The sequence below is a fragment of the Eremomyces bilateralis genome (genome assembly GCF_010015585.1).
Source record: "Eremomyces bilateralis CBS 781.70 unplaced genomic scaffold P152scaffold_31, whole genome shotgun sequence".
Taxonomy (NCBI): domain Eukaryota; kingdom Fungi; phylum Ascomycota; class Dothideomycetes; order Eremomycetales; family Eremomycetaceae; genus Eremomyces; species Eremomyces bilateralis.
Genome location: NW_022985097.1, coordinates 118,764 through 132,658, shown reverse-complemented (window position 1 = coordinate 132,658; position 13,895 = coordinate 118,764). Strand labels below are relative to the sequence as shown.

At 49.1% G+C, this 13,895-nt stretch overlaps 5 protein-coding genes across 5 annotated transcripts; 2 read left to right on the top strand and 3 right to left on the bottom strand.

The window, feature by feature from the left end:
* Positions 1-468: 468 nt before the first annotated feature.
* On the bottom strand, positions 469-5,729 carry P152DRAFT_452583 (uncharacterized protein; the record flags this gene model as incomplete). The annotated part of the gene is made up of 10 exons (XM_033678305.1): positions 469-957; positions 1,001-1,756; positions 1,792-1,876; positions 1,921-2,517; positions 2,568-2,849; positions 3,021-3,057; positions 3,198-4,671; positions 4,721-4,985; positions 5,059-5,520; positions 5,566-5,729. 10 exons carry the CDS (start codon positions 5,727-5,729, stop codon positions 469-471), a joined length of 4,611 nt encoding a protein of 1,536 aa, XP_033530411.1.
* A 502-nt stretch (positions 5,730-6,231) lies between these two features.
* P152DRAFT_209397 (uncharacterized protein) lies at positions 6,232-7,584 on the top strand. Its single transcript, XM_033674402.1, has 2 exons — positions 6,232-7,371; positions 7,479-7,584. The coding sequence occupies exon 1, from the start codon at positions 6,416-6,418 to the stop codon at positions 7,085-7,087; it is 672 nt and encodes a 223-aa protein (XP_033530410.1). The 5' UTR covers positions 6,232-6,415; the 3' UTR covers positions 7,088-7,371; positions 7,479-7,584.
* A 632-nt stretch (positions 7,585-8,216) lies between these two features.
* P152DRAFT_452581 (uncharacterized protein) lies at positions 8,217-9,135 on the bottom strand (the record flags this gene model as incomplete). Its single annotated transcript, XM_033678304.1, has 4 exons — positions 8,217-8,468; positions 8,514-8,561; positions 8,633-9,025; positions 9,070-9,135. The coding sequence occupies 4 exons, from the start codon at positions 9,133-9,135 to the stop codon at positions 8,217-8,219; spliced, it is 759 nt and encodes a 252-aa protein (XP_033530409.1).
* Positions 9,136-10,325: 1,190 nt separating this feature from the next.
* P152DRAFT_209186 (ARP23 complex 20 kDa subunit) lies at positions 10,326-11,362 on the bottom strand. Its single transcript, XM_033674400.1, has 6 exons — positions 11,305-11,362; positions 11,207-11,254; positions 10,830-11,156; positions 10,643-10,768; positions 10,526-10,570; positions 10,326-10,474 (listed from the first exon to the last, which is right to left on the bottom strand). Exons 2-6 carry the CDS (start codon positions 11,207-11,209, stop codon positions 10,466-10,468), a joined length of 510 nt encoding a protein of 169 aa, XP_033530408.1. The 5' UTR covers positions 11,210-11,254; positions 11,305-11,362; the 3' UTR covers positions 10,326-10,465.
* A 160-nt stretch (positions 11,363-11,522) lies between these two features.
* On the top strand, positions 11,523-13,580 carry P152DRAFT_443166 (cysteine proteinase; the record flags this gene model as incomplete). The annotated part of the gene is made up of 4 exons (XM_033677770.1): positions 11,523-11,664; positions 11,719-12,130; positions 12,184-13,436; positions 13,486-13,580. The coding sequence occupies exons 1-4, from the start codon at positions 11,649-11,651 to the stop codon at positions 13,578-13,580; spliced, it is 1,776 nt and encodes a 591-aa protein (XP_033530407.1). The 5' UTR covers positions 11,523-11,648.
* Positions 13,581-13,895: the final 315 nt, after the last annotated feature.

Genomic DNA, 13,895 nt, shown 5'->3' with positions numbered 1-13,895 from the left:
GATCCCGAGGTCTTTGTTCGCATGGAGTGAGGCGAGAGCAGGAACGATCGGAGGAAGCATAGAAGAGAGGAAAGGATTTGAGAGATGGACACGATCTGTGGAGAGAAGCATGATGGAAGGAGCGAGGTGGCCATGAAATGTGGAGGAGAAGGAAAGAACTAGGACTGCGACTGGAGCGCGGATGACACTGATATGGCACAACCGCCGGGCTCGGATTGGTGAAAATCTGGAGAAGAGGTATCAAGGCTACTCAGAGGACCAATTCAGACGAATTCGAGTGGCTCGATTCAATGCCGTTGTCATATAAACTGCTGCACAGGACTGAACGACCCTTTTCAAATTGATGTTTGACCATGTACATTACAACTTGAATGCCAGCAGAGCTGGCCAGAAAGATGAAATATGATATACTACGATTGCTGAACTACGTCCTTCACAATCAAACTACAGACACGGTCTCAAATCCTCTCAAAATTCTGCTGCTTCCGTCACCTCATACTTATCCGATCTGAACCTCAGCCTGGCTTCACGCTCCAACCGGTTCGGGTCAAGATACAACTTCAGCCTCATATCCGACTGGCCGAGATTGAACACTCTCGCGAGGATGTATACTCTGCCCGAAGCCGAATCTGTGGGTAGTGTGGTGTCCATCATGAGGTCGTACTGGTTGCGGCTCACGTAGAACGGTGTGGTGAGGCGGCCCGTGGAGGCTTTCACCTCAATATGGTACTTTGGTTGCTCCCTTGCCCAGATATCAGACCGGAGATAGCCATTGGCGATCAGAAGGCCGGTAAGTTTGCTCTTGTAGTCTTCGTAAACGATGTCTGAAGTCTCAGGTAATGACCAATTCGTCAGCGCCGTGTAATCATAATGTGACCGAACGAGATTTCGAATCCTAGACTGCCAACTCTCAAGGCCGAAGTTCGGTAATTGGAGACTCTTCAACCATTCAAACATCTGCTCAAATTAGCAATACTCCTAGACCGAACGACAGACCTACAAAGAGTTCTCCAGCTGCTCCAACTTTGAAGTCTCTCTGGGCACCAGTCACCGCCACATCAACCTCGAACTTTGAAAGGCAAGGCTCAAGAGATACAGCGGAAGTTTCACCAACGCGCGGAAATTGCGGACCGCGCCGAGCGCTGTCGACCGCCACTTCGAGAAGCATCGTGTAGCGAGCAGGATCTTCTTGAGTACCTGGTGTACTGAAGACTAACGTCGCGGGAGTTAAGTTCGAACTTGGCGAAAGCCCAGAGTTCCTTTGAGAAATGAAGTGGCTGGATCTTGAACTGGACGGGCGGAAGGTAAATTGTGCCTGCTCCAGGAATGTAGGTCGAGGCGGTGTAACCGGTTCAGCCTCTCCAGTGTCATCTGATAACTGGAACATTGGATCGTCGTCTTCTTCCGGTTCAGACGAATTCAACTCTACATCTTCAGGTCGATTGACACAAGCCACGGAAATAACCCCAGCGTTTTCTAGAATTTCGTCAACGTCTGCAAGCCCGTGGGCTGAGAATATGCTGCCCAATTCTCCAACAGAGCTGTTCGGGGCGCCGAAGTGACTGAGAATAGCTTGCGGCAGGTGAGTCAGAAGGCATCGATGTTGAAGCCGGGGGTCCCTTGGGATATATACTTTCAGACCAGCTGAATCCTCAGGATCATCTCTTTCGTTGCTTTCAACATTGCAAACCTCGTTGTCTACGTCTTCCAGGTGGCAGTATGCCTTCCCGGAAACCATAGTGACTGGTCTGCCATCCTGGTAGGTAGTCAGTGTCTTTGAAAATTCCTCACTAGCAGGACAGTTATGTTCTGAAGCTTCTCGAAACATTCGACTGGGTCGTCGCAAACCGCAGTGCATCTCGCATGAGCAGCATACCTAGCTCAATCAATACTGATCCAATGCTGGTAATGAACACTTACCGGCAAATCGCATATGCCTTTCTTCTCAACTCGGTGGTCATTGAGTGATCGATCGAGCTTCTAGATGCCGTCGTCTCAGCTGCGACTGTGCCGGAAAGGTATCGCTTCTGGAGACCTAGCCCGATGAGAAAGACCTCCATTTCGTGGACTTCCTCCTTGGAGAAATCCAACGTTTTGAGCTGTCCCCGGAAGAGAGTTTCGTATTCCTGCCGATCAACGATAGCAAAGTCCTCCTTGCCATTCATCCAAGCCAGTGTTCCATCCGGGAGGCGAACGGGGAAGCATTTGCTGTCGAAGAGAATTGTTAGATCGCTCGCAGTAGGACCGAACTGACAAATGTTCCTGATAAGTTGCTTGATTGAATCGCTGCTCGGCGATTCAGATGCTTCCTGCTTCAATGATTGGATGTACAGAGGAAGCTTCGGCTCTTCAATCCCAAGGACCGCCCGGAAGAAAGGTTTCTGCGCGAAGTACTCCGTTGCAACAGAGAATTTCTGGGGTAGGCGCGCAGTGTCGTTGGCCCAGACGCAAGTTGATGGACTGTGCCATGTCTGGTCCTGGAAGTTGTAGACAAGCTTATCAGATTCGAAACGATTTCTAGCTGAATTAGCACAAGAATTAAGTGAGTGGAAGTACGGTTAACTCACTTGACAGCTTCCTTCCAAGAATTGTCCCCTCGAATCTCCGAGTGGAGATTATCGTAGAGAAGTTTGAGGATTTCGTCTCTTCTTGCTACAACGCTTGGCTTTGTTAAGTATGCAATGTAACTCAAGTAATCGTCCACTCCCGGTTCAGTCGGAACTGAAAGATCATCGACGAAAAATGTCTTAAGGGAGTCGTATCCAGGTAGTCGAGCAAGGGTGGGATGATGACGGTACCAAGTCGGAGTATTCCACCGACAGGAACTCGGGGGGTACCATGTATCTTTCCTAGTGAAGATATAGTTCTTTTCAGAGGAACACTCAAACAGCTCTCTAGTCTTGTCCGGCAAGAGGAGGAAGCTGCTTATCATACCACGGAAACCGAAGTGGCTTCAATAGCACCGAAGATTGTTCTGTAACTGTTAGTCCTGCTCCCAGATTGGGACATTCATCAGGTACCTGAGAATGGTTTTGTGACTTGGTGTCGAGCAGAAACCTACAAGTCTGGAGTATACCTCTGACATTACAATATATCCTGGGTTCTTCTTTTCGGGAGCCTTCTTCAACAGTAGCAACCAGAATTAAAAATCTTCTTCGTACTGCACTCCTAAGTGACGCAAGAAACTCCAATCGGACACGTCGTCATCCTCCATTCCATCAAGCTCCTTGATGAATCTAAAACTGCTCTGAAGCTCAGTCGATCAACGATAGCTTTCAATTTTGGGAGTGGAAGATATGTTGAGCTCAATGGTGAGATATCATCTGAATGGAGTATCGGTACTCGGGCCAGCTTCTGGAAATCTGCTTTCCATTGGATGTCGAGGTCAACATGAGACCATTGCCGCTTGAGAACTCCGAGAGCAATCGAATGTGCTTTCTGAGTTGCCAGGTATTTGGACTCTTCAGAAATTGCTGTTCCAGCTTTATTCCTGGGCTCTGGTATGGACCTGACCTGGACGAATTCTTCGAGCCATTCGATGCCAGTCTTGTCATATCTTCGTTCGCAAGCTCCAAACACTTCATAGTAGCGTGGATGTAAAAACAGCATCTTTCCCTCTAGCTGCTTCGGAACTGGACAGCCGATGACATTGGCTGCGCCGCAAGAGTCTGCGCTGCTTGGGCTGTACAACCACCCGGTCGACGAATCAGGGACTAGTTTCGAAAAAACTGTGCTCACAACCATAAGAGAAATTCTCTGTCCCCGAGATGGTAGATCGGCATGGTTCCAGAATACAAACTTGAGATGGTCGAGAGCTTTGTCCATCGTCCAGTCATCCTTTCTGCAGGCCTGTTCTAGCAATGGAAAGATTCGCTCGGGATCACATTCCGACACTCCGAGTTCTCGAAATAGCTTTGTTCTTTCGTCATTGACAAGTGCCCGTGGATCAACTAGACTCAGGGGAAGATCCCGCGGAATATCGATCCCTCGGCAGTTTGGGAAATAGATCGATGCATTAAATGGTGGAACCCATCGCTCATCCTCGAGAAGTGGCACTAGTGGCAGCTTCTTAATACCGATTGCAAATTGTTCTGAAGTGGCTACTGCTCGAAGCAAGGACCTAGAGAGGTATGTATGCCATCGTGATTCCACTGGCGTCGTTCGCAGCCGAGAGTAGCCGTTGGGTTTCAAGTCACAACGCAAGAGCCCAATGAATTTTGCAGTGGACAATGTTTCGAGGCCGAGTTTTCGGAGGATTGGAATGTCAAGAGTGGCGTCGTACCTACTTGAGACGTAGCGACTATGAAGGTGAGGTGTAGTACAGTCGCATTCGGGCAGCAGAGGTCGGTTTTCAACGTCTCTTAAAGAAGTCGGAACAAGTCTTAATGATCTAGCAATTGTGGTACCGCGGTCCCCCAATGGAATGAAACAATTGTGATTCATGAGCTGGGAGAATAGCCGATTTTGAAGTGTGCCCCAAAACTCATCGGGCACCCCATTCGTTGTCAGATAGCGGAGCCATGAATATTTCAAGGTCGGTTGATCCAAGAATCCAGAGATAGTATCTGCCAAGAAAAGATTGACAATTTCGTCCAGAATTCGTCGGTTCCAAGGGCAATTGGAAACATCTTCGCGGCTGGCCTGAGTTATGAAGTCGGACTGGATGAGAAACTAATCAGGTCAGCGTCGGCAGTTTTTGTTAAGAGAGTCTGGAGGATACCTTGAAACCAACCTTCCGGAGAGGAAGAAAGGCGAATATATGCTGCTCCTCAACAGTTGGAACGTCATCCTGATTGAGAGGAAAGGCCAAAAGCACATCTGCTGTCGTGATACCTGTTCTTGCTTCTTCCTCAGGCATATCAGTAATTGATTTGCTCGCGATCCAGAAGTTGAGATTGACAGTGTCATTTTCGATGGTTCGAGCGATACGAGCTCTATTATTCTCGGTCGACAATTCGTACACCTTTCGGACATCCTTCTCAAGTCTTTCGATACGAATTGAAAGCTTTTTTTAATTTCCGTAGAAATAATAGAAGGGTGTCCGGAAGAGCCTCAAACTCGCGAAGCAGGGCGTCCTTGTCGACCCTATCATTCAGTTCAAGAATGATACGGGTCCGAAAACCCAACGGCAGCCGACGGGGAGGTTCCACGAGGGGTGTGACCATTCCAAGCCCAGAGTCTGGTAATCCACGATTGTACTCGAATGCAAACGAATATGGTTCCGACTGGACGTGAACCTTGCGGGCAACTTTGAAGACAGATTTGAATCCAATGCCTTTCTCTCCAACATAGCCTTCGATTCCCGACTTGGTGCTTTCTCCTACCTTACAGATTGCCCGGGTATTGGCCTCGGAGAATCCATCCTCATTGGAGTCGATTATAATACTCTTGGCTGAAACAATGAATGAGAGATGAGGACGCTCCTTGTTTCCATCGGCGATAGAGTACTTGTTGTCTTCCACGTTTTGGATCAATTCGTACACGAAGCGGGTATCCTTCGAGTACAAATTACGGGACAGTCTAGGAGAGTTAGTCAAAAGCATTTAAAGAGAGTAGAATACCTACGCCTCTGTGCTTGCACAAGCCAACCGTCGAGCTCCGTCAACGCTTTTGATGATATGTGGGCGATTCACTCGAAGATATTCGCGATCTTCGGCTGAAAGCCAACCATTCTCGGTCGCCAGTTCTTGGATCAGAACATTCGCTTCTTCCCTGCTTGTGCTAGTCATGATGTCGAATGATAAAATATTGGGCTATTGTTGATTGAATGTGATGCTGTTGGCGTTGAATCATTCTCTCAATGATTCCTCGCGGCATGATATAAGTCAGTCCCAATGGAGTCCTGTTTATATGCCTCAGTCGATACCCATGGCTCTATCAGCGAGGGTGCTACCCGCTTTGCCTCAATCATGAAACTTTGAAATGTCTGGGTATCAAACCATGCCTGAGATTCACAGCCTTTCCGGTTCATGAAGACAGGCGAACCGACTGGTCCAGCGCCACGATTGGCTGTCCACTCTGATGGGACGAATAGCCATTCACTCATGACGCCGCAATGTTGCTACGAAACAATTCTTGTTCCATATCAGGAAATATTCGATCTTAGATCCTGGAAAGAGATCAGGCACTCGTGAATTGATAAAAGTGATCGCTTATTACTGATGACTTAAATGGCGCCAAAATTGCGGCAAGGATCCATATGGATATCCTAGCACAGTCCCACTTTCAACTGTGGCGTCAAGAAAGTGGGCGGAGGGTAGTTTGCTCTGTCGCGACATTTGTCGCATCGATGTCATCAAATCCATCTTAAGGTTCGCCCGATCGTCTTTTCAGAATGGGTCGGAGTGACATGTTATAATAATTACTAGCTTTCTCCAAAACCTCCACTCCTGGGGCGCTTTGGCGCGATTCGTCCATGGCATACACGTCGTCCCAGGCCCGCTGCATCGCGGTGTCCTCCCGCGACTCCAACGCATCATCTGCATTTGTCTACGCAGTGAAAACCACCGGGATATACTGCCGACCTAACTGTGCATCTCGCCTTGCTAGACGGGCGAATATTGTCTTCTTTGACGACGCGGGGCGAGCTGAAACGGAAGGTTTTAGACCGTGTAAGAGGTGCCAGCCTCAATCAACAAAGAGGGCAGGAATTGGAGCGCCCAGTGAGCGTGTCGCTGCAGCTGTGAATGAAGCAAAGAGGATCATCGAACTAAACGCAAGCGAATGCTCGGGGAAAGGCAGTCAAATTACTCTTAACGAGCTTGCAATGAGAGTGGGTCTCACGCCGCGATATCTCCACAAGGTCTTTGCTGAGCATGTTGGCTGCTCACCGAGAGATCACTTTCTGGCCACGAAGCGCCTGCGCGATTCAGATACCTATTCCCCAGTCGATGACACAAATTCTACAGGGAAAAACGATGATATATTCCAGATTGAAGATTTCCTTTATGTTCCCGACGAGGATAGGGACCGTACACCTCAAGACAAGAATGACGCCGAAATCAGTACACTCTTTGATGCCTTTCAATTCCCGTGTGAGGAAATCCATTCGAGTGTATCTCCAGCTTTGATGAAAGAGAGAACATGAAGACATCATGCTTCTGATGGCTACCTGTCGGTTGTAAAAGAGCTTGGAATGTGCTACTCATCCTTCTCCAACAAGCAAACTACTTCTGCTCCATTGAACACAAGCTTGAATACCAGATCGTCTCTCTTAATAGAAAGTATAGCTGTGCGCTGAGAGTCTCGTGCTCTGGCTGTGTTTCGATAGTTGTCTACAACGCTCTAATGATTTCGCGCCGTTCCCGCCAACGCAGCAGCTTCCACTACTCTAGCCTACTTGAGCTCGTGTTACTATCAAACCCAGTGTGTGTACGAATCCCAATTTTTGTCACCAGCACCCTTCCTTTTTCATCATTGCGCTCCCATGTATCCAGCTCGCTCTTTTCTTGCCTCCAACCAACTGATAAAGGGTGTAGTGCTTTAGAGTTGGCCATGCCGGATGGTTTACCAATGCTGAATCCCAAGCTCGGCCTTGAACTTGTTCTGCAGACTAACGTTCGTATAGTGATGTTGAAGAGTTTTGAATTCGTCCAGCGAGAATGAATTCTTTTATACCCGAGAAGAGAAAGGATACAATGATGATAAACTACAATACTGATATTCCATATTCATTATATGGGCCTCCCATTCACTGACTTGAAAATGGGGCCACTGACCGCTACTTACGGTGAGCAAATTTATGATTTGTGAGCTTGCTATTTGTGATCTGCATTTGAAAGGGGGCTAGGATGGCGGAGACCAGTTGTATCTCTCAATAGGAGCCAAAGAGTTATATTGTTGTCAGAAATTGCCCTGGAGGCATGCATATCTAGGGACAAGCAATGATATATCTTAAACCGCCGGCAAACATATAACTATAGGATTGTTCTTTCCCTATAGCAACTGTTGACACTAGGTAGGTTCTTGAAGCATTTAATCTCCGTACTTTAAGTTTTCGCCTTGGTTGAAGCACTGAGTCACTGATATACAGTAGGGACACAGCGTGCTATGGGTAGACGGCGAAATTACCACGCACTGTATCAGGAATGGCATCCGAGAATGGAGGATCTTTTGTGGCATTTAGCTAAGTAGTCAATTAAACTACAGTGCGCTAGAACATGATATGAAGAATGGATGCGTTTGCACCAGCCGACAGCGCGGCGGTCTGGAATCTACTAGAAACTAGCATATCCCGATCTGTTGTAGAAAGGGACTTCTTTCATGATATGAACCTTCTGCTCAGTTGTGAAGTATCTAGCCTGATCGATTACGTCAACAAAGCTTTCCAGAAGTCTCCAGGTCAGCCCTTCGGGATGGTTCCTCGCTATTAGTTCATCCAACAGTTGCTTGATGAGACATTTGGCCGTAACAACAACGTCTTCCACATTTTCATGAGTATTGGGATTGTTTGCATATGCATCTGGCAACTGGAAGAGGTTAGCTTAGCTCTAAACCACTGAAAGGGGGCTTACCATTTGAAGGGCGGACAAGAAGGATTCGTATACCCGCTCTGGTGTCCGCTGCAGCGAATTTCTCTGGTGGGTTGTTAAACTTCAAATACGGTAAGATTTGATCCGGAATGCCGACCTACCATAAGGTTCGTGGCCGTTTTCCGCACGTTGAGCAGGTCATCGGGTCCGAAGAGCCCCTTGTATGCCGCTTTGGGTCGATACCCCTCTCCTTCAAACTCTACCTGGGCAAAGGGGAAAACTGCCCGGGCCATCACCGCTGTAGAGCTTTCCTCCACGCAAATCCGCCGCCCCTGGATTCTAGGCGCATCATCGGTGTTCTCCAGGAGCTTGAGGGCGCACCTCGCGTATTCGGGGCTCTTGAACTCGACAAAGACATCCCAGGTGCGGTTGTCATACCGATCTGTGATAATATGGATCACGTAGTTCCAAGACCTAGCTGGGACGGCGTTGAGATTGTCCTTGACGGGATGGAAGAGGTCAATGATCTTAGATTTAGAGACGTTCCACGGAACCTGATATCGTCAGCAAGCACTTTCGTTGGCGGTGATGACCCTACATCGGAGAGTTTCAATACTCCACGACTGAGTTGCCATGGGATTTGGGGAGGGAATGTGGCCGACATGGTGGGATTGTCGGGCTAGTGAGTGCACTGGATGACGTTGACTTCTTCAACAGCGAAGTTCGGTCGGCCGACTGCTGGATGCTGCTTGGTCGTTACAAGGACAGAACGTAGTTTAGAGATATGGAAGTGGCTCAAGACAAACTTGCAGAATATAAAGTATTTAGTGCTTTCTATTTATTCTAAGCATTCTATAAAGGAAATAGAAACAGTTCATGTTAGAAGCGACTTAAATACTCCACCGGAGTTTCTTGTGATGAGGAGGGCATAATAATGATGAATACCTTCATCATTATGTGAATAAAGACGGTCAATCCCGCTTTATCAATGTAAAAGGTATGATACCAACACATTTGTAGACTGTTACCATAGGTAGATGTGACATGATGTTTCCACCCGGCTTTCAGGATAACATAAATTTTGACATAATTATTGTCCACCGAAGAGCGAATTAATGAGATGGGAAATAAATGATAGAACGGGCCATTTCCCAGCAGTAATACACGCTGACATGGGTAATGGTTCTGAATCTGTCGAATTATCAAGATGCAAGATGACATTTTCTAATGGCCCCGAGGGCCAAAGCCTATCATAGTACAGGCGACACATATTGGGAGAACAAGAAGACTGGGGATCTACGGCTGATGCTAAGAAAGATAGGAGTCAGTTTAAGGGAGGACACCCTTCAATAGAGGTGCAGGTGCTCCGTTCCATCTGTGTGTTCAGGAGCTGCTGTTCTAAGAGTGCTGAGTGTTATATAAACTCTGGTAATTGGAGAAGCAATAGACCAGGTACCAGATAATGCGAATCAAACCATAGACTCAACGGCAAACGAGTATTGGAAAAGGGACGATCGGTGCTCCTAAGAGATTACAAAGCAAGATGTTGCAGGTGCACTAAAAATCGAAGATATACTAAGAAAGAGAAGGATACCTATACTCTTTGGAGAGTATATGTCAGAGAAAGGATACACACGATCGACATTCAATGGCACGCCTATATCTGGATGACTGGTCAAGTATAATTTGATATCAGGCAGGAAGCAAGTCATCATAGCTCAATGGAAAGGTTTAGGGAGGCAAAGAACGCTCAATCCATTCTGGTATCTATGGCAGTTACAAACTTTTCGGGAAGGCCTTTGGTACCAGAAACGCTCCATGGAAGTTGATGACTTGGGAGGAGCCACGGAGGCAATGTAATGCCTGCTGAATGACGGTGAAGAGATCTCAACGACACCGATTGGACCATGGTGATGGTATGATGGCGATGGTTGGTTCCCACTCATTGAGAAATTGCAGCGTTTGCTCCTTAACAAAGGGATAGTGCCCCCTGTTCAATCGAACTAAGACATGTTAGCTAGTGGTCTCAACGAACTGGAGAGCACGGCGCTTACGGGAGTTAGGAATGACTCTGCTACAAAACGAGCCCTCGCGTTCAACTGCGGATGATTAGTTTCATATTTAATATCGGCAGGGAAGGCCCTGAAGAGTGTCAAAGAGCTGGGGCTTACAAAGAGCTTCATCTCCGAAATCTCCTTATCGACCTCCTCCATGAATTGTATTATGAAGTCGACCAGTTTGTGTTTAAGCATGTCTTCCGTGTGGAAGTTTGTGATTAAGAACGAGATATCATATCCCTGAAAGAGTCAGCCACCCGATATCCGTTACCCGGAGTACGTCGGGAGATGCTGGACCAACCTTGATGGGTTTCCTTCTCAGGATAAAGAAGGCCTCCGCTCTCTGGGTCAAGAACCGCGTGAACTTATGGACCAATATGTTCTCAATCTCGTCGGCTTGCTTGATTTTGATGCTGATCCGAACGCTGTTTATGCTGGGTTCGATGAACACCCGCTCATTCTCGTTCCGTGACACCGTGAGGGGGTTGAGGAGCACTTCGGGGGAGGATTTCGCTTCGATCTCGGGGACATTGTGTCTCTCGCTAGTTTGTGAGGCGAAGTTGGATAGAGATAGGGCAGCAGTCAGCGAAGACCGGACGCATTGGAGGTATGGCCGAAGTGATTGGGACTGCGGAGGTTAGTCAAGGCAACGTAAGATCGACTCCTATGCAGACATACCATGATCGGGACTCCTCGGCGACCTTTAAGACGGGAGGCAAGTACCGCCTGGTCTCATCAGCTGGCGAAGAAAGGAGATACAATAATAGCCCCAATACCAACAGCGATGCTAAAGTTGGATAGATATGTAGAGGTACTACAGTGCAGTGCCGTAGTTGCGACGGACACACGAAGCCCCAAGGAAGCCCCGCCTGTGGTGATGACCAGCTTCACTTAGTCAGCCACACTTAGTCAGCCACTTCCCGCTCATCCTGGTCCACCGCCCAGGGCTCCAGGCGGCGGACGAATGACGAATGGTTGAGGCAAACCTCCCACTGCAAAACACTGCGAGTGAACAACAGACTGTGGTACGTGTGGAAGTCAACAACACAAATCTCCCCCCTCACACCCTCTATATCCTCTTGATTTTCAACCCACTATACATCTGTGCTGGCCTATCATCATGGATCCTATACAAGGTTGAAATCCCTCATCTTCCGAGCCAAATCATGGAAGCTAACCCTAAGAATCAGTGGTGGTCAAGCACCAAGGCAAGCGATATGATGTCGAGCTCGATCCTACATCCAATGGAGAGACCTTCAAATACCAGCTCTACTCCCTCACCGGCGTGGAGCCAGAGCGCCAGAAGATCCTGATCAAAGGCGGCCAAATGAAGGATGATACCGACCTGGGGAAACTCGGTGTCAAACCTGGACATGCCTTCATGATGATGGGCACGCCTGCGGCCGGTTCAGCAGCCTTGGAGAGGCCGAAGGAAAAGATCAAGTTCCTAGAGGATATGACTGAAGCCGAAGCGGCTCAGTCCGAAGGAGCGATCCCGGCGGGTCTGCAGAACCTAGGCAATACATGCTACATGAATGCGACGCTCCAGACACTGAGGGCGATCCCCGAACTGCAAGAACAACTCGCTACTTATAAGCCTGGGTAAGGATAGGATACGGTTCTCTTGGGACTTTTGTCGCTAATGGTGGACGTAGCGCTAGTACTGGGCCCGATCTCCGTCAATTTACCCTTGGCGGCAGTTCGTCCGCTGCTTCCCTCGATCTTATCGCCTCCCTTCGCGACCTGTTCAAGCAACTGTCCGAGACGCAAGTGGGATTCCCTCCGCTCGTGTTCCTCAGCGCACTACGATCGGCATACCCTCAGTTCGCTCAGAAATCGAAAGATGGACATGGCTACGCTCAACAGGACGCCGAAGAAGCATGGTCACAGATTGTTTCACAGCTGAAGGAGAAAGTGACGATATCTGGCCTGACTGATGGATCCGACGCAGGGTCCAAGGCCGCGCAATCATGGGTGGATACATACATGTCAGGCCAGTTCGAATCGACCATGGAGTGCTCCGAGCCGGCCGCGAAGGACGGTGGAGAGGAATCCGTTCATAGCCAGGATCGATTCTACAAGCTGAACTGCCACATCAATGCCGATACGAACCATTTGCGGGATGGTCTCGCGGCCGGTCTCACCGAGCAGATCGAGAAGCGCTCGGAAGTGCTGGGGCGGGATGCGGTCTACAACAAAACCTCCCGCGTCATGCGGCTGCCGAAGTATCTCACCGTTCATTTCGTGCGCTTCGACTGGCGACGGACGACGGGGAAGAAAGCCAAGATCATGCGGAAAGTGACGTTCCAGCATGAGCTGGATGCCGTGGAGTACTGCACGGATGACCTGAAGAAGCTCTTGATCCCGGTCCGAGATAAGATCCGGGAGATTAGGAAGGAGGAGGAGGATGTCGAGCGGTCACGGAAGCGGAGAAAGCGAACGAAGGAGGGCGAGGAGCCGGATACGCTACCTGAGGGTTCCGCAACGAAACCGTCCCAGGACGCGAAGAAGGACACGAAGAAGGACGCGAAGAAGGACGCGAAGAAGGACAAAGTAGCATCCGAGGATACGGAAATGACTGACGTTCAATACAAGAGCGATGCCGAATTCGAAGCGGAGAAAGCTGCTTCGATTCTGAACGCCAAGAAGGAGCTCCTTGCGCTGGTCGATGAGAAGCTCATCGCCGATGAGGGCGGAAATCACACCGGCCTGTACGAGCTTCGAGGCGTTGTCACGCATCAAGGCGCCAGTGCCGACAGCGGGCATTACACCGCCTTCGTCAAGAAAGCCGGCCGGAAAGATCCCGCGACCGGAAAGACGCAGGAAGAGGACGGGAACTGGTGGTGGTTCAACGATGATAAGGTCTCCGAGGTCGACGCGGAGAAGATCGAGACGCTCTCGGGTGGCGGTAAGTTGATTTGAGTGCTAGAAAGATGACGTTCCTGACCGAAACACAGGCCAAAGCCATTCCGCCCTTATCCTCCTGTATCGCGCCGTGCCACTGCCCTCGGTCAGCGAAGAGACAGGCGCCGCACCAGCCGAAGCAAAATGAAGGGCTGGCCCCAGTACCCTCTTTTCCGTGATATCCATCTTGCATTGACGGGCAAACGGGAGGTTACAGGTCACATGGCTCATATGTGAAGCGAAAGCCACGCGACGATCAATGAAGACGCGACGAGCTGATGACCATCGGATGCACCTGCATTGGCGGCTAGGATTACATGAGCAGAGGCGTCCTCCGATGCAGAATGGGTATAGACACTAGAACAGGAAAAATCGAGCGATGTTGAATGCTTAAGGCCGCTGTGTGTGGTTCTGTGAGCGCTGCTGGTAACCGTTCATGTGATGTGCTTTCCCACGACGCGTT